The 26,327-nt window shown below is 48.2% G+C and overlaps 1 protein-coding gene across 29 annotated transcripts in view; it reads left to right on the top strand.

The window, feature by feature from the left end:
• The window catches only part of NPHP4 (nephrocystin 4), a 129,080-nt gene that overhangs the window by 30,266 nt on the left and 72,487 nt on the right, over positions 1-26,327 (top strand). For 20 of the 29 annotated variants that reach the window (XR_011537610.1, XM_070611030.1, XM_070611032.1 and 17 more), the window contains 4 exons: positions 7,534-7,670; positions 9,804-9,985; positions 10,692-10,818; positions 24,393-24,575. Coding sequence is in view for 28 of the 29 variants with exons in the window: in XM_070611030.1 (XP_070467131.1) it covers positions 7,534-7,670; positions 9,804-9,985; positions 10,692-10,818; positions 24,393-24,575 (629 nt within the window). In the remaining variant the exon portion in view is untranslated. The remainder of the gene's footprint in view (positions 1-7,533; positions 7,671-9,803; positions 9,986-10,691; positions 10,819-24,392; positions 24,576-26,327) is intronic. The other 9 variants (XM_070611056.1, XM_070611055.1, XM_070611058.1 and 6 more) reach the window with 2 other exon arrangements.

Below are 26,327 nucleotides of genomic sequence, written 5' to 3' on the forward strand. Positions count from 1 at the left end.
GTGTGGAGCTGAACTAGCGTGTGCACTGGCTTGGCATGTGGAGCTGAACTAGCGTGTGCAGTGGCTTGGCGTGTGGAGCTGAACTAGCGTATGCAGTGGCTTGGCGTGTGGAGCTGAACTAGCGTGTGCAGTGGCTTGGCGTGTGGAGCTGAACTAGCGTGTGCAGTGGCTTGGCGTGTGGAGCTGAACTAGCGTGTGCGGTGGCTTGGCAGCACCATTGTGCTTGCCAGCCACCAGCTGCTGAGTGCCAGATGCCCTGTGCGGCACTCACACCTGTAAATCACCTCTCAGATCCTGTTCATCTAGACTCACTGCTGTCTGCTCCTTGAGAACTGAGTCTCCCTCCTTGTGGATCTCGAGAGTCGATGTGCCAGGCTCTGTGCTGGGTGCTGGGCTGTCTCGGGGCCAGCTCACTCAGCTCCAGCCCCTGCTCCCTCATCTCTTGTACCCGAGCTCGGCAGAGCTGTGTGGAGAACTCACTTGCCTGAAGTGTGTACTTATTGGTCTGCCACCCAGGGGCCTCCTCTAGGTTGGTGTTTCCTGGGCTGGGGTCCTGTGCTACCTGCATAGGAATTGTATGAGGTGCTTGTTAAAAATGCTGCTTCCCCCAGCCCCAACCTGCTGATGTTGCATTTTAACAAAGAGCACACAAGGTCTCAGTGAGGCCTCCGCACCCGAAGCCTGAGTACCTTACGTCGCTGTGGGGTTCTTCCCAGGCTGTGTAGAGGAACGCCTGCCCTCCCCGAGTCTGGGAGCTCATCTTCTAGATTGCTGTCCGCTGCAGGGAGGGAGTGACAGGGAAAAGAGCTGGGCTCCCCCGATCCGTGTGAGCTACTGGACAGGCTGCTGTGGCTCCTGCTCTGTCTTTTGTGTGCCCTTTTTATACGACGCTGTAGACAGCTTAAAATGACAAAGTAATCTTTATTCAATAAATTCAGTAGAAACTAGAAGTTCTCCTTTCTAGTCTCACTCCCCAGAGAAGACCACTGCTGGTAGCTTGGGGTATACCTTTTATATATTAATTTGTTCGTCGATCCATTTGTTTCCTCATTGATTCGTTGGACAGATATTTATTGAGTAGATGCTGTGTCAGCAGGCTCCCTGCTGGGCGCTGAGGGGATAGTGCTGAGCTCTGAGTGGATGGTTAATAGATCTTTCTTGGTTGAGTTTAAGGAAGGACAGACCTCGAGTCTGACCACAGTTGTCAAAGGCAGAAGAAGGTGTCATGGAGTAAACGTGGATCGGCTCAAACTCATTTCCATCCCTGCCTAAACCATTCCTATATTTAGTGTTCATTCTGCTGCCACTATTCCAGCATTCTCTTTGTTTTGTGAGGTGCATCTGGTGAAATAAATAACCTTGGCAGGAGAGCTGTGTCCCCGGGTGGCTGTGGTCGGGGGACTCTGTTAGGACCTAGTGGAGAACTCCTTGGGCATCTGGAAGGTGTTTCCAAGCGCTTCCTTAAAGGATGTCACTAGGGAGGGGTCCTTGCTTGTTGAAAGTGCTGGTAATCGCCATTTTCTCTGCAGTACATTCGTGGGAGTTCCAGAAGAAAGTGGATCATTGTGAAGTGGGGTTTGTTTTCCGTAGGAGCAGTGCTGTTTTTGGGAATTGCATTCCCACCCAAAGACTTACCAACAGACGAGTGAAAGCTTGACCTGGTTACAGAGCATGAGGACCAAGAGTGACCCGCCACCACTGCAGAGGCAGTGCGTGTCTGTCTTGGCCACTGCCGTTGGTTAGTTGATTGAATGACAGACAATTTCAGGTGGTAAAACTCCGCTCTGTGGGTGATGCTAGGGTGTTTGGGGAAAGGCTGGTGGAGGCTGACAGACCTCGGTGTGTGCTGGCTCCAGTCCTGGCTGTGGTGTGAGCCAGGGCGAGTTTCTGGACCTCTCCAAGCCTCTGTTGTTGCTGTCTCCTCTGTAAAATGGGCACATTATCAGGACCTGCCCATAAAGGTGTATTTGGGGAGCCATGAGGTGGTCTGTAAGGCCCCAGAGCCGAGACCTTAGGAGGTGCACAGCAGGCGTGAGCATGAAGTTGTTCCTTGACCTGAGCTGGGATCTGCTGGGCTTGCTGCCTCCTACAGTAGCATGTCCTGGAGCTCTGATCTGCCTTCTGTTTGAGAGCTACTCTGTCTCCAGTCTCGGCTTCCAGAAGGTTGCAGAGCGGGTTCTGGCTGAGCCAGGCTTGGAACTCAGGTGCTCTACTCCAGAGCCTGCGCCTCTCACAAGATGTGGCCAGGAGGAGGCCAGCTGGATGACACCCAGCCCTGCCCTGCCTTCCGGGCCCTTCAGGATCTGGAAGGTTCTACCCACTGCAGATGTGGCTCCTCAGTCTGGTCATGCTGGTCGAAGCGCGTTTTTCCTCCTCATCCAACTTCTGTGCCTGGGACTCGCTTGCTCACCTCTTTGTAAGACCAGGGTCACGACTTTTTGTAGCTGATAGTGGCTCTGGGCCCCGGGGCCACCTTGTCACATGGTGGTCATGCAGAGTCTGCTTCCTGCCCAGCCTGGACCACTTCTGGAAGCACTGGGAAGCCACCTTCCAGACACCTGTGACTGCTTCCTCTGCTGAGTTGTTGTCCTTGAGCTGTGGCACCAAAAGGATCCTTCCCTAAGGGAAATCAGTCCCTAAGGGAGATGGCCTTTGTCCACCGCTGTGTTGGTTTATGTTCTTTACACAGCATGTAATGGGGATACGTCGAGGATGTTCAGGTCACTGCTGGGATAGGCTGCAGCCGTAGCACAGGGGCCAGTCTGTCTGTCTGTCTGTCTCCACCTCCCCTCCATTTCTTTCTTTTCTTTTTTTAGCTGAGGAAGATTCGCCCTGAGCTAACGTCTATGCCAATCTTCCTCTGTTGTTTAGTATGTGGGCTGCCAGCACAGCATGGCCGCTAACAGAGCAGTGTAGGTCTGCACCTGGGAACCAAATCTGGGCTGCCAGTGTGGAGCGTGCTGCACTTAACCTCTAGGCTGTCCCCTTTTCTGTAAAGGCCAGCATCACCCAGCACGACGCAGTTCTGCTCCAGCTCACGGCCCTCAGTGCATCCTCTCTCCTCACTACCAGTGGATCTGTGTTTGCGAATCTGCCCACTCCCTAATGAGCGCTCACAGTGCTTTCCCTGCCATTCGTGGGTGTGCGCTGAGCAGCTTAAATACTTGAGTTTCTCTCACACGCATTCCCAGCTGAGGCTGAGCAAGGCGATGCTGCTTCTTGTGTCAGCCCTGCCCTCGTATGGAGACACTGAATGCTGGCAGGGTGGAGTGGGAGTGGCCACGTGGATGGGATTGAGTCTCGACTCTGGCGCCTGTTAGTGGGGCAGCAAGTCCTTTAACACTCTGCACCCGTTCCTCTTGTCAAATAAAGAGAATGGAGTCTACCAGGATGAGCTCTGTTGGGATTTGAGATTATAATCCACGTGAGGTATGTGTCTGTTTGTACAGCTTTTCCCTGGGAGCCGTGGTTCGGTATTCACCGATTCAGTGTTGGTGGCCACTTTATAGGGCATAATGTGGACAGTGTTGTCTTGGTCCCCACAGCAGTGTCCTGGGCTGGGCGCAGTCGCCTCTCTTTCACGGCTGAGGAAACTGAGGTCTGGAAATTGGGCAAGAGGCCCCGGCCCAGGGCCATAGGCCGCGTTGGGTTCCCACCCGGGCCCCTGGCTCCAGAGCTTGTGTGACCACTCCCCTCCCTTGTTTCAGGCCCAGGGCCGTAGGCAGCGTTGGGTTCCCACCTGGGCCCCTGGCTCCAGAGCCTGTGTGACCACTCCCCATCCCCTCCCTTGTTTCAGGCTGAGGCCTGTGAAAGTGTTCTCCATTGTCCCCCTGCAGGTGGTACTGTCAGCCCAGCAAAACTCAGGCCCAGCTGTCAGGTGCTGCCCTCTCCCTGCCCACGGGCCCTGCTCTGGTAACTGTCCACTGGGCAAGTCATGGGCACAGCAGGGCTGACGAGCCTGTCCCCTCGCCCCGTAGCCCAGCCTGTCATTCTCCACTGGATCTTGGACGTGGCTTTGAGGCTCTTGTGGGTTCTGGTGGCCGGTAGCTGGCCTGTCCCCTGTTTACTGCCACCACTGTCAGTTTTAACCTTTGGCGCTGTCTGTCTCAGGGCTGCTCTCTCCTCGGTTTTCTTTCGGGTCCTTTTCCCACGGCATCGTTTCCTTGGGCTTCTGCTTTCATACCGAGCAGCCTGGCCTTTGTGCCGTGCGCAGCCACTGAGCACATGGTGGTTCTTCTAGCTGTGACCTTCGGGGTGTTGGGCGAAGGTATCAATTCTGGGTTTTCCTTCTCTTTTCATTGCAGCCTGCAGAAAGGAGGCTGGTTGGTTTGTCTTCTCATTGTCACTGGTGCTTTTTGAACATTTGAACAATTTCTGACTTGGGGCCTATACAGACCCTCCGAGGGGTCTGCCGACCAGCTGCATGGGAGCAGCTTTTGGGAGAGGGCAGGTTGTGGTGGGCAGGCCGAGGAGTTTTCCCTGTGAGTTTCTGTAGAAAACAAGACTCACATTAGGGGAAGGTGCACACTGTTTGAAGATCCAGTGTGTTCTCACCGCACTTCGGGAAGGTGGACTGGGCTGGAGTCTGGAGGTCACAGTGCCTTCGCTGCCCAGCGCAGGATTGTCAGGGGAGAGGGCACTGGACGCAGCCAGTCTGTTCCTCCCTGCGCCCAGTGGGTGGTGGCCCCAGGGGCAGCTTGTGGCCAGGAGAGGAGAGGGTGGGAGCCCTGGGAGTCCTGGCTCCCTGGGGTGAGTGATGGAAGCTCAGGTCAGGGGGCAGGGTGAGATGGGCCCGATGGAGTCTAGGAGAGTGGGGGGGCTCCGCGTGTGGGATGGGGGTCTCACCAGGAGCACAGGGAGCTTGGTCCACTGCCACCTCCCCCTGGGGTGGGGAGATGGGGCCCCTTACCTGGAGCCCCATAGAGACTTGGACTACCTGACGTTGACCAACAGTTTAACTGTGATTCAGAGCAGAGGGATTGTTGGTAACCAGCAGAGGAGCCTCTCTGTGCTGTAAAGCAGCGTGCGTGTGTGGTCGTGCCACTCGGAGGCGTGGAGAAAGACACTGGCCACACGCCAACAAGGCCGAGTCACTGGGAGAGGATCGCGTCCACGTTTACCCTTGTCGTGGACGCCTGACCTGCCCTGGAGAGTGCAGTTACAGCTCCTTAATGGGAAACACGGGGTCTGCAGAGTAAAGAGCGCAAGCTGCCTTGCTGGTTCCCTTCCTCCGCCTCCCTTTGCTTCATCTGCCATCTCCTCCACTCTCGCCTCCTGCTCGCTTCGCTGCTGCTGAGCTCATCCCTCACCTGGACCGGCGTGGGAACGGTCACAGGACCTCCCTCCTTCCTTCCAAGCTCTCCGGTTAGCTCCAGAGGGGCCTCGTGGCCTCACAGCCTCTGCTGCCAGGGGAGGGGTCTCTTCGGCTAACGCAGTCTGAGGTTCTGCACCTGCCGCGGCTCAGGCCATGTGGCAGAAGGGCGCTGGCTTTGTCCCCCTCCCCTCCCTGGCTTCTCTTTCTCTGATGGAGCATCTTAGTTCAGGATGTGCATCAGACGTTCACTGGACCATTTCGTGAAAGGTTGGGCTTTATATATAATTTCTGCATTTAAAAAAATAAAATAGACGTAAGATAAAATTTACCATTTTAACCATTAAGTGTGTAGTTCAGTGGCATTAAGCACATTCACACTGTTGTGCAACCATCACCACCATCTGCCTCCAGAACTCTTCATCTTGCAAAACTGAAACTCTGTCCCTGTTAAACACTGACTCCCCCAGCCCCTGGCAACTGCCATTCTACTTTCTGTCTCTGAATTTGACTCCTTTAAGTACCTCATCTAAGTGGAATCATAGAGTATTTGTCCTTTTGTGATTGGCTTGTTTCACTTAACATACTGTCTTCAAACTTCATCCGTCTGTGAGAATTTCCTCCCTATTTAAGGCTGCATAGTATTCCACTGTATGGATACACCACATGTTGCTTACCCAGTCATCTGTTGATGGACACTTGGGTCGCTTCCACATTTTGGCTGTTGTGAGTAATGCTGCCTGCACTTAATTGGTTCTCATTTATCAACTGGCCTGCTTTAAACACTTTTTTTAAATTATGAAAGGAATACATAAACTTTCTCAGAGTCATCACACCTAATGCATATTTGTGATGGGGAAGACGTAGAAAACCATAAAGAAGGAAATAAAATAATCTATGAGCACTGCCTGCAGGTACACATGTGTATCTACGAATGCATATATTTTTAAATAAAACTGGCATCAAATGGACTTATAGATAGTTTATATGTTATTTCACCTGCAATATCATGAATATTTTCCCCTTATTAGATAATCTTTGACAGCATGATTTTTGTTCTCATTTTATGTGGATGAACAATAGTTTACTTAATGTTCTCCCATTATTGAATGCTTGGTTGTTCCTTATTTTTCTCTCTTATAAATAGTGTTCCAATGAGTATTCTTGCTTTGTTTCCATCTTTGATTATTTTTGCTGAATAGGTTCAAAAAGTGGAATTCCTGGGGCAGAAGGCAGATATGGATATTTTTAAGGCTCTGATACGTTGGCGGCAAAGACACAGTTGCCGTTCAGTTGCTCTGACTTCTTACCTCCCGGCAGGACAGCACAGTGTTCTTTTCACAGCAGTTTTATTAGCGTTGAGTCTTATGTCACTGTTTTCTTTTTTTAACTTTGTAGTTGGCTTTTAAAATCTAAGACCTTGTACCTAAATATTTACGTAATGATAAAATTTAGGAAGAGACGGAGAGGACCAGAACCAGAATGATGGGGACGTAAGGAGCAGACTCCGTGGGGTCTGTTTGCTGGAGCAGCTGACTTTGCCTTCTTCCTTCCATGTCGGTCTTTGCTCCTGAGCCCGTGGAGAAGGGCTGTCCAGACGACCTGGTTCTCCCTTCTCACAGCCGAGAGTTTTCAGATACCTGCTCTGTGCCCACCCTGGGCCTGATGGCAGGAGCCACTGTCCCTTCTGTCCTCATGGAGCTCACAGTTGGGGGCACTTGCTGGTCAGGACAGGGACTTTTCTCTTGTGGTGCCAGCCCAGACTGTATTGTTGCTTGTTGCCTTAATGTGCTCATGAGTATTCCTGCGTGTTTCCAGATGGTTCAGGGTGAAGGTAATGGGATGAGAACAGGCAGACTTGGCCATGTTCTTGCGAGAGAGGATGTAAGTGATAAAGGGAAGCCGAGCTGAAGGGAACAGATGTTGTTCTGCGTTCTGTAATCTGTGTTCTTTGGATTGCCGAATTATAAAATTTGTTCCCGGAGGAGGATTGGGTGGAATTTGGACTGCAAATGAAATTTGTATTTGTTTAATCAGTTTAGTGGTTTGCTTGAACTGAGGTGGGTTCTAATTTAGTGTTCTGAGTGGTGTGCTCATGCTTTCTTCTCTGCCTGGAGGTCCCATCACCCACAGCCTGGGACCTCAGGTGGGTGAGAGCCCTCTGGACGCCCCGGGGGGTTTATGTCCAAGGATGATCTGTGTGAGCCCTCTCCTTGTTTCAGGTGACGCCCTCCGAAAGCCTCGCCTTCAGAAGTCTGTCACGTGGTACCTGGATGATTTATTCTTCACTCTGTATCCTTCCCTTGAGAAATTTGAGGAAGAGCTTCTGGAACTCCTTATCAGTGATCACTTCCAGGAGGTACTGTCTCATGTCACAGAACTTAGTCTGAACCGTGGAATGCAAACTTCAGAGCAGAGTTGGGAAAGCTGTGGCCCCTAATGCCGCCTGGGTGGGCAGTCAGCCCCTGGTGATGTGGTCCTGTCTTTTCCCCTTTCTGTGGCTAACCTCTTTCTGTCCCTGGTCTGGTATTTAAAGTAGATCTGAGAGGACTCAGCGCTGGGCCGTTTCTGCTGGAAGCCGAGCCCCTGCAGAGCTCCAGCCCGTGTCTTAGCTTTGAGGATGATGAAGGTGCTGTTACCCTGAGATGTTAATTAACGTTAATTTTGATATATGTTAAAACAGTCCTCATTTAAAAGTAAATTAAATCACCAAATGAGCAAAGGGAAGCCCATAAAAGAGTCTACATTTACCAAGGACGTTTTGAGGATATTTGGCTCATTCCAAGGAGATGACTAGAAATTGCAATCATTTTATCCCATCAGAGCAGTTTTCTGTGACGGGCGGTTGCTCTGACTCTGTCAAGTGCTGCCTGCCTGTGTGAACATGTCCTGTAAAGTCTTCAGCTGGAAGCCTGTGTGTGGGGTTCTGCACCTTGGCAGTTGTGGCAGCACCTTGTCCCCACCATGGGCCTTCGAACACATAGCTCGCTTTCCTGTATGTTCTTGGTCCGGTGCTTGTGTGGGTCCTCTCAGGCCTCAGGTCTCAGTGCACACCTGACTGTCTGACAGGCCCCCCTGGGCACGTTGTTGTGTCCACCCCCCTCCCCCCACCCCTGGCTCTTCCTGTGTGTCACCCGTTTTGTTTCTTGGGGTGCTTGGCCCTCTCTGAGACCGCCTGGTTTCCTTGCCTGCTTGCTGGTTTGCTGCTGGTGCCTCTGTGGAGTGTTTGCACCAGGAGGACAGGGACTTGGTTAGGTTCACCACTGCACCTAATGTGCATGAAACGGTGCTGGCACATAGTAGGTCTTAATATTTGTTTGTCGTGAGAACAAATGATTCAATCAGTTGGTGCCCATCCTAGTAGTCTGGGAAGGTAGCAAATTATTAATCACACACACATATATGAACGAGATGGACCTTTTTTTTGCTCTCTAGTCTTTCTTGAAAATGTAGTTCCACATAATGTGGTCTCATGTGAGATAGAAACACAAAGCAGAAAAGAGGATTGAAGTAGCAACGTACATTTTCGTGATGTAGTTCCTGCTGTTTTCTTATTGCTTGGAGTGGATTGTATGAGGGTAGAGATGCTCTAAGAGTATCATTGTTGAATTTTATATATTCCCATAAAAGTCACTTTATTAGGTAGTTTTACTACCTTTGTAGTTTTGTTCCTGTCCAACTGGAAGATGCTCAGTTATCTGCATTGTTTTATTTTCATTTCCCAAAGACTAATAGGCTGAATTTAGGTCCATTCAGCTTGATTAATGGGCAATGAAGAAAACTTGAAATTTCAGGGGTCACTTTGCAATGATCACATAATTTAATAAACAGTAATAGCCTGGAGGACTATCCTTGCCCATTTGTTACAATGCTTGTACATTTTTTGTGAAGATGAAATGCTTTAATATCCAGTGATCACTTTGGGGCAGATTCCATTTTTATTGGTTTATGACTTACTGCCTAAATATGCTCCCTCTTTGTGCTGCCCCTTCCCATTGAGACTCGAGTGTCCTGAGTGTGGAGAGAGGCAGAGGTGCAGGAACCTGACATGCTCTGCCTCCGTCATCGCCCGCCCCGCCTCGGTGACAGTGGGCTCCTGCACTGTGGGGCCCTGGGTCCCGTTGGAGGAGTCGCAGTCCCTGGTTGCTAGTTCGCTGCCTCTTGAGAGTCGTAGCTTAGCCTTGGAAACCCAGAGCGAGAGCTTGGTGATTCAGGCATCTGAGGGGGTGCATTGGAGTGTGTTGCTCTGAGAAGATCACAGTGTGTGAGAAAACCCTCACCTACTAGAAAATGCCCTAGGTCAGCCAGTTCTGACCGGATTATTTGTCTGTCGTTTGCCTGGACTCATTTCCCCAAGCACCTTCTGATCTGGAAATGTCCGAAACCCCTGTTACAGTTCCTTCTCGGCTCACCTCTCTGCTGGGTCTTTTCTGGTGCACTCCCTCTTCCCTTCTGCCCAGCACTTACTCCGCCTGCCGTGTGCTCTTCCTAGGGGGCCAGCCCACAGGACGGCGGCACCCTGGAGATCTTGGAGCGGCGCCTGTGTGTGGGCGTGCACAACGGGCTGGGCTTCGTGCAGAGGCCCCAGGTTGTGGTGCTGCTGCCCGAGATGGAGGTGGCGTTGACACGCTCTGCCAGTTTCAGCAGGAAAGTTGGGTCCTCTTCGAAGGCCAGGTAATTTTTCCCAGGATCCTGAGTCCTGGCCCCCGTGGAACGAGGAGGTGGGCATGTAACCAGGGATCAAAGGGAGATGAAGCTGTACTTGGGCGTGAGTGTGCACTCATCCACCTGGGGCTCTTCACTGGTGCCTCTGTTTCCTCTTGCCAAGTTGTGCCCATTAGCAGCAGACCTAGGTTGGAAAACCCTGTTTTTGTGCTCTGACGATTTTGGAGTTAGCATCACGGACGCTTCCAGCTGTGGTCACTGAGAGTCTGTGCAGACCCTGTCACACTTTCCTGCAGATGTGCCCTGTGATCAGTTTCTCATTTGGTGGAGAACCGGAGGGCAGGAAGCCCTGCCACTCTGCTCAGTCCTGTGCTTCCCAAATCAGAATCAGACACATCTCCAAGGGGTGCCATGTGCAAAGCTGGGCGGAGGCTGGTCCTCGAGGAGGAGCGTCCCTGGAGACCTGGCTGTCGTTCTGTCTTCCTGCACCCAGCTCTGGCGGTTTGGAAAAAGTGTTGGTTGTGGTACCTAAAAAACCCCTCTATTTGGGGATTACCTTGGAGGCCAAACGCACAGAAGAGCTCAGTGGCATTGCTGGGGGGACTCGCCACACCGGCAGCGCCCAGTGTCCCAGCGCCTGAGCCGGTGATGGAGGTGGGTGCAGGGCAGGGGAGGCCACCGCCTGATGTGCCTCTGTCTCGTGTTCTTGACCTAGCTCTGGAAACCAGGCTCTTGTTTTGAGAAGCCGCCTCCGCCTCCCCGAGATGGTCCGTCACCCCGCATTCGCCATCGTCTTTCAGCTGGAGTATGTGTTTAACAGTCCTTCGGGAGTGGACGGCAATGTAAGAACCATCGCATCACTTCAGGTTCCACCTGGCCGCGGGCTCCATGCGCTAAGAATAAATATTGTTGCCATTAATATTTTTTCATTAAAAGCAGTGTAATCATTATTAGCAATATGGAAAACAAGCATGGAATATGACTCTAGAAAATGCTTCGTTTTAGTGATAGCTTTGTTATAATCATTTCCTATCTTTATGGTAATAGTACATTCTGCTGGCTGGTGGTAATAAATAGTTCAATAGGGATGTATCATAATAGCATTAATTCATAATTATCAAATCGATAGTTATTTTGAAAAATAAGGCCATTTTAATGTATTTTGTGTAGTAAAGCTTGAATCTACACGAGTGATAAATATTTTCTTACAGTGAATTTTGTATGTGCCTGTGTTGTAACTAAGAGTAAGAATTTGCAGGGTTCACTTGGAAGAAGTAGAATGTGTAGACATCGTTTGCATCATTGTAAGTCTGCTATTCCTAAGGTTCAGTGTTCTGTTTGAAAAAGCAGATGTCAATTTAACAAGTCAATTAAAAATTTTAAAAACGCCAACAAGATGCCCTCGGTGGTGTCCCAGTCTGCCAGCATTACTGTGCAGCTGACCCAGAGCAGAAGGATGTAGGACACTCTTGGGGTGAGCTGCGGGAAGGAGAATGGGGTATCAGGGCATAGATGCATTTTATTTTCTGATCTACTCAGCAGTAAACTGACGTCTCTGATGTCCAGACCTCGAGTCTGTGTAATTCAGGGTCCTAGTTAGGAGAATAAATCTAGAGGCAGTCATTCTGACTATAGCTGAACACAGAGTCATTTATTTTTTTGTTTTTTTTATTTTTTTTGAGGAAGATTAGCCCTGAGCTAACTACTGCCAATCCTCCTCTTTTTGCTGAGGAAGACTGGCCCTGAGCTAACATCCACGCCCATCTTCCTCTACTTTATATGTGGGACGCCTACCACAGTATGGCTTTTGCCAAGTGGTGCCATGTTCGCACCCAGGATCCGAACTGGCGAACCCGGGGCCGCTGAGAAGCGGAACGTGCGCACTTAACCAGTGCGCCACCGGGCCGGCCCCTACAATCAGTCATTTAAATGAAGCTCTTGTCCCCAGCTCTGCTTTTCTTTATTTGTTACTAGAAATTTCAGCTAAAATGCAACTGTGTGTGATACGCCTGGCTGTGTGGGCAGGCGCTCTGGGCTTGGGCATGGGCCTTCACCAAGAGGAAAGGGACGTCTGGGGCTGGGAAGTGATGCTGAGGGAGAAGTTGGTGGGCTCAGGTGTGGCATGTGTGGCGCTCTTGTCCAATGGTTAGGAGGGAGTTGTGGAGGGAGCCAGCGAAGCAGCACCATGGCCTAGCGCCTTGGTGGGGCCTCCAGTCGCTCTCCATTCCTCATTTACATTTAGATAATGTCCCTCGAGAAAGTTAATTATAATTTGCTTGCGATTATAGTCTGTGTGCTGAAACTGATATGTCTTACGTGGCGCTTTCTTCTTCTTTTTTAACTCTTCATCGAAATGCTCACCCAGTGGCAGGTGTTTCGACATGCGTTGCTGCTTCATGGAGCTTTTGGAATGTGGCTGTGTAAGAGCACATCACTTCTTGTTGATGTGGAGTTTATCTTAACATGGAATATTGGATTCCATTTTCCTGTCATCAAGTGTACTTTCTTCAGTGTAATCTGGAAAGGAAATGTTCCTGTGGATGAAATGATTTTCCACACAAATTACTTGCTGTGTGGAACAATGGAAATGGGTTAAGCATTCATTGGGTGAAACCTGAATCAAGCATTCGCATCACGAGTGGATTTAGATGATGGAGGAGAAAACAACGGTGACGGTGCCAGTGTGGGCTCTTGTTCCTTCCCCCAGGAGTGTCTGTGTGACAGTGGGGACACCACCCACAGGGCCTCCTGCAAGGTCGGGGCATGGCCTTGGGGGGAGCAGCTCACGCCCAGCATGCTCCTCCTTCCCTCTGCAGTCCATTGTGGAGCAGTTGCATTCAGCCTGCACATTTATTTCTCCTTTTTCTTTCCTCTTTAAAAAACTTTATATGATGGAAATTTCAAGCATAAACAAAAGCAGACCAGATAGTAAAATGCACCCCATGTAGCTTCAGCAGTTATCAACTTCGTGGGCAATCTTTGTCTATACCCTCTCCCGAAACCCATTTTGGTTTATTTTGAAGCAAATTCCAGTCATAATTGCATCTGTTTTGATTACTGCAAACACTTTGGCATGTGCATTCTTTTTTTAAAAATCTTTTTATGATGGAAAATTTCAAATATAAAGGTAGGGAGAAGTGTATGATGAAACCGGAGTACCCATCACCAGCCTTGGAAGTTATCAACTCATGGCCAGTCTTGTCTCGGCTCTTCCTCCCCTGTCCCCATTCCTCCCCGAGTACTTTAGAGCAAATCCTAGACGTCAGGTCACTTCATCTTTGAGTTGCTCAGTGTGTATCTCCAAAAGATGGGGGCTTAGAGATGCCCCTGCAATAGCATCTTCACACCCAGAAGACTACGATAAGTTTCTCAGTATAATCAAATGTCTAGTCAGCTGGGTTGTACATTTAAGTACTTTACTTAATCAGAAATAGACAAGCCAAAAAAATGTACTTTTCTTTGGAAAATGACTCCTGAATGAAGTCTTCCTACATGAGCTTGGCGGCCGCTGTGTTTTGTCGGCAGTGCCGTCTTTGACGTGTGACCTGTTCTCAAGATGGCCTTGCTGCATTCTTGACATCTGCGTTTCTTTATTCCTAACGCTTGATGAACCAAGATGGGCCAGGCCTCCAGCGATTGCGTCGCTTTGCTTGTGTCTGGCGGGAGCTGAAAGCCTGCATCTCCTGAGGCCCTTTGTGAAGCTCTTCTGTAGGTGGTTTGTCTGGATGGCAGAGGCATCTGGGCTCAGGGTATCCAGTTTATGCCCAGTCTCCTGAGTCGGAGTGAATTGTTTTGGCCCTGAGTATTTCATAGTCATTAAAAACAAACCAGAAAAAATGTTTTGAGAAGACACACCCTTGTCTGTAGCGTGTTGTGAAATGCGTGCATCTTTAGTTAGCGGGAACCGCCAGAGCCTTTGTGGTTTGTCTTTGGGTAGCTGTGGAGAGCCAAAGGAAGTAGGTCTTCCCATCCAGACAGCTTCCGTTCTAGAAGTTTGAGTCCCTGCGGACAGTGTACCCACACTGGCTGGCCAGTTTGACATGCTGTGAGCTGTGCAAGTGTGGGCTCCATATATGTTTGCTGATTGAATGAAGTTGATAGAGTGGACTCTCTAGAACGTAAGAGAGTGACATGGGATGAAGAGAGCTGTAAAAATAAGCGGACCCAGTGTCAGAGTAAGTGCAGATCCCCACGGGGCTGCCAGGGGTCCAAACAGTCCTTTTTTGGGGGGAGTCATGTAGCAAAATGACCCTCTTCCAAATCTCTAGGAGGTAGAGACTAACTAATGTATTATTTATGTATTTGCTAGTATTCTTTGAACAAAACAAGTTCATATAACAAAGATTTGAGTGTTTACCATGTACGAGGTGCTGGTCTGGGTGCCCAGGACACATCAGAGCTGTGTATTTTGAATATTTTATATTTGGAACATAAGTATCATGCCTTAATATATTCTGAAGATTATATAAATTTAAATTTCCTGGAACTTGGAAGTACAGATGTCTTGAGGGCTTTCGGGAGATCTTTCACAAAACCCTGACTTGTCCCCTGGTGGAGAGGTGTGCCCCGTCGAGTCCCCATGCGGCCGTGTGTATGATGCAGCCAGTCTCCCCCTGGGCCCCTTGAGGCTTTGCCATCAGAGTCTCCCCAGGGCAGGCCGGCCGCCGAGCCTCAGCCTGTCTGCGGAGGTGGAGGGAACCACTGACACTCGGAGGTTCCTGAAGAAGAACCTGGTGCTGAATCTGCTATTTTGTCCTGAATGTTGGGTTTCCTGTGTGGTTTTAAGAAAGATATCGACTCACTCAACTTTTTAACATTGTTTTTTTCGTTTGTCTTTTTTTTTTTTTTTTTTTTTTTTTAAAGATTTTATTTTTTCCTTTTTCTCCCCAAAGCCCCCCGGTACACAGTTGTGTATTCTTCGTTGTCGGTTCTTCTAGTTGTGGCACGTGGGACGCCGCCTCAGCGTGGTCCGACGAGCAGTGCCATGTCCGCGCCCAGGATTCGAACCAACGAAACACTGGGCCGCCTGCAGCAGAGCGCGCGAACTTAACCACTCGGCCACGGGGCCAGCCCCTCGTTTGTCTTTTTTTAAACAAAATTTTTCTTGAGAAATTCGCATAACCTAAAATGATTTTATATGCCACAATTCAGTGGCATTCTGACTTTTTAGAAAATCTGAGTTTTTTTCCCTGTGGTAAAATACATATAACATAAAATTTACCATCTTAACCATTTATTTTTAAGTGTACAGTTCTCTAGTGTTATGTTCACATATTTGTGCAATCATCACCACCATCCGTCCCCATAACTCTTTTCATCTTGTAAAGCTGAAACTCTGTGCCTATTAAACACTAACTCCCCATTCTCCCCTCCCCCCAGCCCCTGGCAACCTCCGTATACTTTGTCTTTATGATTTGGACTACTCTTAAGTACCTCATGTAAGTGGAATCAGGTGGTATTTGTCCTTTGGTGACTGGCTTATTTCACGTAGAATAATGTCCTCAAGGTTTATCTATGTTGTAGTGTGTTGGAGAATTTCCTTCCTTCTTAAGGTTGAGTAATATTCTATTGTATGGATATACCACATTTTGCTTATCCATTCATCCATTGATGGACTTGGGTTGCTTCCATATCTTAGCCATTGTGAATAATGCTGATGTGAACATGGGTACACAAATACCTCTTTGAGACCGTACTTTCAATTCTTCTGGGTGTATACCCAGAAGGAGAATTACTGGATCATATGGTAGTTCTATTTTTAGTTTTTTAAGGAACCACCGTACTGTTTTCCACAGTGGCCGTACCATTTCACTTTCCCCCCAACAGTGCCCAGGCTTCTAATTTCTCCACATCCTCGCCAACATTGTTTTCTGTTTTTTTTTGATTGTAGCCATCCTAGTGGGTGTGTGGTGGTGTCTCATTGTAGTTTTGCCTTTCCCTAATGATTGGTGATGTTGAGTATCTTTTCATGTGCTTGTTGGCCATTCCAGTCTTCTTTGGAGAAATGCCTATTCAAGTCCTTTGTGTGTTTTTGAATCAAGTTTTTTGTTTTTTGTTGTCAAGTTTTAGGAGTTCTCTATATATTTTAAATATTAATCTTTTATCAGATATATGATTTGCAAATATTTTCTCCCATTTTGTGAGTTGCCATTTTATTCTGTTGGTAGTACCTTTTGATGCATAGAACTTAAAAATTTTCATGAAGTGCAATTTCTTCTTTTGTTACCTGTCCCTTTGGTGTCATATCCAAGAACTCATCACCAAATCCAGTGTCATGAAGCTTTTGTCCTATGTTTTCTTCTAAGAGTTTTATTGTTTTAGCCTTACATTTAGGTCCTTGATCCATTTTGAGTTAATTTTTGTATATGGTGATAGGTAAGGGTCCAACTTCTTTTGCATGTGGATATCCAGTTTTCCCAGCACCATTTGTTGAAAAGACTGTCATTTCCCCATTGAATTGTCTTGGCACTCTTGATAAACATCATTTGACTATATATGCAAGGATTTATTTCTGGGCTTTCTATTTTATTCCTTTGGTCTATTTGTCTGTCTTTATGACAATACCATGTTGGTTTTTATTTTTTGGGGGAGGAAGATTGGCCCTGAGCTAACATCTGTTGCCAATTTTTCTCTTTTTGCTCGAGGAAGATTGTCACTGAGCTAACATCCATGCCAATCTTCCTCTATGTTGTATGTGGGATGCTGCCATAGCGTGGTTGATGAGCAGTATGTAGGTCCACTCCTGGGCCCTGAACCTGTGAATCCAGAGCTGCTGAAGCAGAGTGCGTGAACTTAACCACTACGCCACTGGGCTGGCCCCAATACCATGCTGTTTTGATTACTGTAGCTTTGTATTAAGTTTTGAAATCAGAAAGCATGAGTCCTCCAGTTTTTTTCTTTTTCAAGATTGTTTTGACTATTCGGGGTCTGTTGAGATTCCATATGAATTTTAGGATGGGTTTTTCTATTTCTGGAAAAAAAGTTGTTGGGATTTTGATAGGAATTGCATTGGATCTGTAGATCGCTTTGGGTAATATTGACATTTTAATAATCTTAAGTCTTCCAATCCATGCACATGGGACGTATTTCCATTTATTTGTGTCTTCGTTAGTTTCTTTCAGCAATGTCTGTAGTTTTTATTGTATAGGTCTTTCACTTCCTTGGTTAAGTTAATTCTTCCAATATTATGTTGAACAGAAGTGGTGAAAGCATGCGTCCGTCCTTCTTCCTTATCTGAGAGGAAAAGCTTTCAGTCTTTCATTGAGTTTAATATTTGCTGTGGATTTTTCAAATACGGCTTTTATTATGTTGAAGTAGTTTCCTTCTCTTCCTAGTTCGTTGAGTGTTTTTTGTTATGAAAGGGTGTTGGATTTTGTCAGTGCTTTTTCTGCATCAGTTGAGATGATTGTGGTTTCCCTTCATGCTGTTGATGTGGTGTATCACATTGATTTGTATGTCGAACCATCCTCACATTCCATGAGTAAATTCCTCTTGATCGTGGTGTATAATCCTTTTAATACATTGCTGAATTCTGTTTCCTAGTGCAGTCGTATGTCACTTTATGATAGGGATGCAGTCTGAGAAATGCGCTGTTAGGTGATTTCGTTGTTGTGCGAACATCCTAGAGTGTCCTTACACAAACCCAGATGGTATAGCCTACTGTACACATAGGCTCTATGGTGCTGATCTTATGGGGCCACTGTTGTATATGTGGTCCATCGTTGACTACAGTGTTGTTATGCAGCACGTAACTGTATTTTGTTGAGGATTTTTCCATCAATGTTCATAAGGGATACTGATCTGTAGTTTTCTTTTCTCATAGTGTCTTCTTCTGGCTTTGGTATCAGGGTTATGCTAGCCTCATAGAACGAATTAGCAAGTGTTCCCTCCTCTTCATTTTTTGGGAAAAGTTTGAGAAGGATTGGTATTAGTTCTTCTTTAAATGTTTGGTAGAATTTACCAGTGAAGCCATCAGTTCCAAGTGTTTTTCTTTTTGTTGGGAGATTTTTGGTTACTGATGCAATCTCCTTACCAGTCATAGATCTGATCAGATTTTCTATTTCTTTGTGATTTAGTGTTGGTAGGTTTTGTGTTTCTGGGAGTTTGTCCTTTTCATCTAGGTTGTCCGCTTTGTTGATATACAGCTGTTCATGGTATGCTCTTAGAATCCTTTTTATTTCTGTGGAATTGGTAGTAATGTCCTCACTTTCATTTTTTTTAGTAATTTGAGTTTTCTCACTTATTTTCTTAGTCTCTCTAGCTAAAGGTTTATCAATTTTGTTGATCTTTTTGAAGAACCAACTTTTAGTTTCATTGATTTTTCTTTATTCTTTTTCTGTTCTCTGTCTTGTTTGTCTCTGCCTTAATCTTTATTATTTGCTAGCTTTGGGTTTAGTTTGTCCTTTTTCTAGTTTCTGAAGTGGTAACATTAGGTTGTTGATTTGAAATCTTTCTTGTTTTTTAATGTAAGCATTTATAACTATAAATTTCCCCCTTAGTACCACTTTTGCTGTGTCCTATAAGTTTAAAAATCACCACCCTAATTATTTTGGTGCTCAGATTGTCCCAGATTTGGCCAGAGTTCCTTCAGGCTGTGTCCTGTGACAGCCTCCATCATGTTTTGCTTTTTGAGCATTTTTCTTACTCTCTGGCGTAACAAGATGCTCCAGGCTCATCTTGCATCTTCCCTGCTCCAGCTCTGGAATCAGCTGTTCCTGTGAGGAGCCATGGTTTTCCACCCCTGCCTTTTTCAAAATAAACTTTTTATTTTAGATTTACAGAAAAACTGAAGATAGTACAGAGAGATCCTATATACCCAACCCAGTTTTCCCTATTATTAACATCGGTAGTATGGTGCATTTGTCATGACTGATGAACCAGTATTGATAGATTATCACTAACTGAAGTCCAGACTTTATTTGAATTTCCTTACCTAATGTCCATCTCTGTTCCAAGACCCCATCCAGGATGTCACATTATATTTAGACCCCATGTCTCCTAAGGCTTCTGTGGACTGTGACAGTTTCTCAGACTTTCCTTGTTTTTGATGAGCCCTGGTGCTTTTTAAAGGGGAATGTGTTAGAGTCTGGATCTGGGCACTAGGTTTGTCTTGTTTCTGAGGCCTCTCAGTGGACAGAGCTGGCAAATTTCCATGTGGAAACACACATGCACGTGCACGCACACACATAGGTACACATACATGCACATACTTAAATACAAACACACACGCACGTGAGCACACATCCATGTACACATCCACGGCTCAGGAATTGAGTCCTCGCTGATCCTTCAGTCCCAGTCGGCCCACAGGGCTCTCCACGCCCGCCCTCCACAGAGACCCTTGGCTGCATGCCAGCACCATCAGCACAGCTGCTCATGTGCTCAGTCCTAGGAAGCATCTAAAATAATGTTAGAATTGCTTCGTTCACGCGGCTACAAAAACCAAACCTACTGGAAAGAGTCCAGGGTCCGTTAGCAGCCAGGACCGAGGGCAGCCATCAGGCAGCGTTTCCTGTCTCCAGGCTCTGCCCCTCAGCGTGGTCGCCTCACTCGTTTGAGCTACGCTGGCGCCTCTTGTTGCTGTCGGCTTTCGGTTTTGTGCTTATTTCTCTTCCCCATCCTTATTGATTTAAATTTATTTGTTTAATATATAGAACACTAATATGCTTTTAAAAGTCAAAATTCTACCGAAAGGTGATCTGAGAAAAGCGTCCCACACTGTGTTCCTTCCACAGACCCAGCCCTTGGGGGGAGCCAGCACTCTTGCTCCTGGTCCATCCTCCCTGTGTCGCTTTTTGTGAATTTTAACAGGTGTGTGTTTTCTTAATTCCCTTTAATACACAGGGGGTATCGACTATGTGTGTGCATTTTTGCATTTTGCTTTTTCTCGTGTTACCAGTACACGCTGGTGGTCGTATCTGGAAGTCTCCGGAGCGCTTCCTCACCCCTTTCTCCAGCCGGGGGCACTCCGTCATGTCCCACAGTTTACTCACCCGATTTCCTGTGGTTGGATATTTAGGTGGTTCTCACTATCTCCCAGCTGTAGATGATGCTGAGATGAATGATCTTGGGTGTGTGCACCTCTGTAGGAGTTCAGAGGAAGTTCCTGGTCTGTGCCACCTGGTTGGGCCTTGGCCCACCCGCCGCATGTGCTTGCAGCCTCTCATGGTCAGCAGTCAAGCCGAGGTTAGGGTCACACATGCCTGCACCATCTGAATGTGGGACATGCCTGTGTCCAGCCAGGGCCCCGGGCTGCCTCCTCCTTGTGCCCCCTGCTCCCTCCTTCATCTGTAATATAGTTCCTCAGTCTCTCTCCCTCTCTCTTTCTTGAGCCTCTTCCTTCCTCTGTGATTTGAGTCATACTGGGGACATTTGGAGTCGTTTCAAGACAACAGGTTGTCTTTTTTTCCCTTTGCGTTCAGCTGAGTGCCCCAGTGTGCTCGCCCCATCGAGGGTCTGTGCCTGGGGCCCAGCTCTGTCTCTGCTGGCGGCTTCAGGGGCAGAGGACCTCCCTGTAGGGGCCACTCTACCCCTGGGCCTTGGGGCTCACTACCCAGAGTCGGTGTGGAGGGGGCTCTGGCGGCTGGCATGGGGCTCCGGGCGGGAGGAGAAGATCTCACTGAAAATTCAAAGAAAATCAGCCTCATGAAATAACATGAAGTTTTTACCTGCTTCTAATTCTAAGTGACTTTTGAGTTGGTCTGAGGACAGAAGTCGAGGTGACTCCAGAACAAATTGCCACAAACTACGTGTCTTAAAATGACAGACATTTATTCTCTCGTAGTTCTGGAGGCCACAGATCCAAAATCAGTTCTGCGGGGCCAAAACTGAGGTGTGGGCAGGGCTGCGCTCCCTCCAGGGGGCTCTAGGGGAGGGTCCTTCCTGTCTCTTCTGGCATTTCCTGGCTGCCGGCGTTCCTTGGCTGTTGCCTGCGTTGCTCTAACCTCTGCCTCCATCATCACATGGCCCTCCCTCTGCGTGTCTCCCTGTGTCTCAAATCTCTCTCTGTCCTGCTGTTTTTTTCTTTTTGCTGAGGAAGATTTGCCCCGAGCTGACATCTGTTGCCAGTCTTCCTCTATTTTGTATGTGAGCTGTGCCACAGCTTGGCCACCGACGAGTGGTGTCGGTCTGCGCCTAGGAACCAAAGTGGTTCCCGCACCTGAGCTGCTGAAAGAGAGTGTGCTGAACTGAACCACTAGGCCACGGGGCTGGCCGCTGTCCTGCTCTTGTAAGGATACTTGTCCTTGGATTTCAGGCCCAGCTGGATAATCTAGATCTCCTCATTTCATGATACTTAATAACATCTGCATGGCACCTTTTCTAAATGAGATCACAGTCACAGAGTCCAGGGGTTCGGGTGTGGGCATGTCCTTTTGGGGCCACCATCCCGCCCACCACAGGGACGTGGATTGTGCATCCCCCTGGGTCACATGTCATCTGTTTGCGCTTTGCCTGATGAATGACAGTGTGGCGCTTCTGTTCCACGACAAACCTCGCTCGTAGTCCAGGTGTATTCCTTTGGCTTTTTGTATATTACTTGCTATTATAATTGAAAGTCTAAATGGGATAAATTCAGTGTATTTTGTTTTTTTTCTTTTCAGTTTGCGTCAACTCAAAGCCGGTTTGGCAGGAAAGGACGTTATAAAGTAACAGATCTGGGCTCAGCGCTAGTTCACTGGTAGGAGGAGCTCCGGCTGGGTGACTGTTACATAGTTACCGTTGCTCTGTGCGCATGCTCCCTGCACCTGACCTTCCCCTTAGAGTCGGGTGGGGGGGTTAGGGAGGTTATCACCTGCAGGTGTCACCCTGGCTGGTTGGGAGAGAGTGCACGCTAATAAATGGCAATTGGATTGCCACCAGGCGCTAATAGTCCCACTGAAGTCTTTGCGCAGGAGTGATCAATAAGCCACTAACCGTCTCTTGTTAGAGCTGTTAGAAACAAAAGTGAGGGAAAACAGATATTTGTGTGACTGACAGGTACTTCACAGGGGAGATAGCTGTATTGATTGAGAACGAAAAAACCAAAAGGAACTGTGAAAGTGGAAAATTAGGTATCGGAATCACCTAATTTAAAAAATTAAACCAGAAGGACTTGCACAAACAGTATGAAAACTTGGATACATATTTTGGTCCTGTAATAAACTTCTGGGTTTTCTAGACGACGACTATTTACAAAAGTATTCTAGATATTATTGAATCCTTATAGTGTTTTTAGTGGCCAGTTTTCCTAATACATTTATAATAATTTTATTTCTAAAAAGTGATGGATTTTAATCGTCTTTTTGTTGATATACTGTAGTTGCTCAGCAGCATTTTACACCGTCACCCAGTGAGCCGGGTGGGAAAAGGCAGACGTCGTCTTCGCTTTGACGGATGTGGAAAGTGGCACAGAGTCGCACGCTGAGGCTTCTTTGCTCGTCCTTAGTCCTTCCAAGATGTGGGTTTTTCCTCACTGAGTTGTCAGGGCCCTGAATCCCTGCTCATCCCCGTGACCTGGCAGAATGTGGCAGGAGCCGAACCTGTGATCTAAAATTTGGTTCCAGGAAAGGATCGGACCAGGCCCAGCTGAAGCTGGTTGTTTGAGGTCCAGTTACGATGGGGCCTCGGGAAAGAGAGATTAATTCAAAACCAGACACTGATTCTGGGTGTTTTATATGCCCGCGTGGATATAGAGGTTGTAACAGGAGGGGATATCCTCCGGCAGGAAACAGGCTGGGAAGACTGACTTGGATGAAATGCACACACTTTCTTTTCTTGTTGGGCACCGCTCACGCGTATACTCGGCTGTGGTTTAACCCCGTCCACCATCCTGCCGTCTGCGCCGGAGTCCAGCCAGAGTCCTTTTATGTGCATGTGTGGAGACTTGCCTTGGACCCAAGTGCAGTCAAGTCATGGCCGTGACAATGGCACAGCAGCTCAGTGGGTCCAGCCAAATAAGCAGGGTCCGCGGGAGCCCCAGCCACACCGCGGGAACCATACCTCCTCAGTGGCTCCTGATGCATTGCGAGTCCACGGTTCCCCTGGCCTCCCCTCTCTTTGGGGAAGCTGCTCTTCACCACCATGGGCAGGGCCAGGGCTTCTGTTCCTCTCAGGAGTGTGAGGCCCCTCCTTGCAGGCTGTCCACCCTCCCTATGGCCAGGGCTGCCTGGGTTAGTGCACTTGGCTGGTGGTCAAGAGAGGTGGAGGGCCCTTGGCTCCCTCAGCTGCCCGGAGACAGTGAGGAGCCACCTGGTTCATTTGTTTTCCTTATAACAGAGATGTGCAGATGGCTCTCTCTTACCCATGAAGAGATCTTAGGACAAGAAGACCCTGCTCACATTCCATGTGACTGCCTACACCTCTTCCCACATTGCCGCAAGGCTAGGGATCTTGGGGCGAGGGGCACGGCTGCTGCCCCTGAGTCTGGCCCATTCCAGTCTGACTCTGGGTAGTGCAGCTGAACTCTGGGGGTGGGAAATGCTCTTCCCAGGTACCCAGTCTGACCTGGTGTCACCAAGTGCCCCCTGGATTCTGTGGCTTGAGAACTGGCCTTCCTGGGGTGCTGCTGTTACGGCAGTAGAGCCTGCCAGTCGGGGCCTCCGTCAGAGCCGGTGTCTCTGAGTTGCCTTCTCAAGGGTCCAGTCCCAGTCCCAGAGCCCAGCTGAGTGGCGTCTTGGTACCCAACCGAGGCCTGGAGTTGGGCTTCATTCTTACTGCTTTTTGAATGAAGGATGGAAGGGTTCCTTTAAAACGCTGCTGCGTCCAGCCCTGAAACCATATTTGTGAAATGACCTTGCAGTGTGGATGCTGATCCTAGGGTGTCCTTAGTGTCCTCATTCCTTTCGTTTGGCCAGTGACAGCGAAGGTGAAAAAGGAGCAGCACGTAAACTCGACCCCAGTGGTTTCACAGTTGCACATAAAGTCACATGGATAAATTACCCCATTACGAGCTGAAACTGCTGCAGAAACTGTGCTAATAACCCTAAATTGAATATCTGCCCATATTCTCTGCTGTTTCACACAGTTTCTTATCACTAACACGAAGGGTGGGTCCTGGTGTTTTCCTGATGGATTCAGGTAGATGTTGTCAGGGTGCTGAGTGTTTACAAACCTGCAGAGAGATCCTTATGGGATCAGGAGCCATGAAGACGGCGTTGGTCTTTAGGAGGGAAGCCGCAAAGGAGACTCGGGGTGGGAGGGGTCTTAGTTAGGAGGGTGGGGTCTCAGGATGGGAGGCTGGCCTCCTGGCACTCTGTGCCACCCATGTGGTGTTGTGTCCTGCTCCTGCCTCCATTCCTGCTTTGGTAAAATGGAACGGGTGATCCCCTGCCTTATACACTGCTCTCTAGTTCAAGTTTACCTGAAAGCACCGTGATGTTCCTGACCCAGGCGGGTGTTCGGATAACTCATGCACCGATGTGCTTTGTTTCCCTTCCAGGCAGCTTCCCTCACCTCTTTGTCCAGCTTGGCATGTATGCACCTGGTTCGCTGGGCTATTTGGAACCCCGTCCTGGAAGCCAGCTCTGGGAGGGTGACGTTACCCCTACAGGGTGGGATCCAGCCCAACCCCTCGCACCGCCTGGTCTATAAGGTACCCCCAGCCAGCATGAGCTCCGAAGAGGTAAATTCTTAGACACTTCGTAAGTATGATTCTTTTCCTGTGAGCTTCTAGCAAGTTCATATATTTTCAAAACCAGAAGTTGACAAATGTTTGCAGATGTTTCATGAGCAGAGTTTTTTCCTGTCATGAATATGCCCTTAAAAATTGTGTCATTGCTGAGTCACAGTTGGCTGTGGCCTCCCTGAGGCCAGTTTTCATCTTGGGTCTCACAGCATCCCCGTTCACATGTCAGTCTCTTGGGGTGACCTGCTGGGCCTGTGACTCTTATTTGTACACACTTTGCAACAAGATCGACTTCTGTGCTGTACGAGTCTTTTTAAAAAGGGCCTTTGAAATGTTTGGTGCATTGGAGGATGGGCCTGTGTGGGACGAGTGCTGTAGTGGGAGCCAGGTGGTCGGTGTCAAGCCCTGGCTCGTCTTTGCGACTTGTCACTCACGCCTGCTGGACCTCGGCTCTCTCCAGCTGTGTACAGAGGGTGGGATTACAGCAGGATTTCCACTTTTGAAATGAAGCTTTCTCTGCACCCCAGTGTATAAAAGTGGGGCAGGGCGAGTTGAAGTGTGTGTGAGGGTCTCATTCCCTGGCCTCCCCTGGCCCCTTGGTGGGCTTGCAGAATGGGTAATCATGACCCAGGGTGCCCCTGACACCATGTGACAGTCCTTCCTGACACTAATGTGTCGGGGCGGGGTTTCTGTCTGGTACATCATTTGGTTCTTCTGCTTCCATCCCTGAAAAATGCCCAGCCTTTGTCAGCAGTGCAAATAGGAACCTTTTAGGACTCAATTGTCCCATTTTTCTTAGGTAAGGGGACTATACCTGTCACTTCAGAATGTCACCTGTGTGCTGACTCCAGCGACAAACCTTATTTTCAGTGTTGTTATTTATGATTCAGAGACTGCTTTGGGGACCTGAATAAGGGAACAGCTGATTGTGCAGCTTTCCTTATCATAAGGAATGTCTCTCATTATGGGACCACATTTTGCTGCATTCCCACACGGTCTAGTTTGAGCCCTTATTATCAAATTGCCATTAGAAATGCTGAAGCCTTTGCCATTCTCTCCTCATTCATGATCTCTCTCTGTCTGTCTGTATGAATATAAATAAATATTTATTTTATTTAATGTTACCCTTCTTATGCCACGGCATTTCCTTTACTCTTAAAGTGTGTAAACTATATTGGGGTATATTAAGAACACAAATATATCAAATACCACCATTTTTTCACAAGGAATATCACTTCTAATCAGAGTTTCTCAGCCTCAGCACTGCTGAGGTTTTGGGCCAGATGATTCTTTAATGTGAGGTTGTCCTGGGCGTTGGCGGATCGTCAGCACCTGCCCTGGCCTCTCCCCACGAGATGCCAGTATCATCCTCCCAATTGTGACAGCCGCAAATGTCTGCTGGGGACAACATTGCCCTTAGTTGAGGCCCACTGCTCTGAACAGATGTAATTAACTGAAATCATGAACGGAGACTCACAAACTCGCTTCGCTCCCCTGCCTTCTAGGAGCGCTCCTCTGCTTCTTCCTCTCTTTCTTATCTTATAAGCAGTGCAGCACCTGGCGAGTGAGAGAGCGCAGAGCCCTAGGCCTGCCTCTTCTCTGCCCCCAGGCCAGTTAATTCTGGATCCTATTCATTCATTCAGTGAATTGTTATTGAGCATGTATATATGCTATAGGAAAAATATCCTCGATCCCATGGAACTTACAGTTGAGTGGGAATGGCAGATATTAATCAAAGAAAAATATAAA

This window comes from Equus przewalskii, chromosome 2 (genome assembly GCF_037783145.1).
Source record: "Equus przewalskii isolate Varuska chromosome 2, EquPr2, whole genome shotgun sequence".
Classification (NCBI taxonomy): domain Eukaryota; kingdom Metazoa; phylum Chordata; class Mammalia; order Perissodactyla; family Equidae; genus Equus; species Equus przewalskii.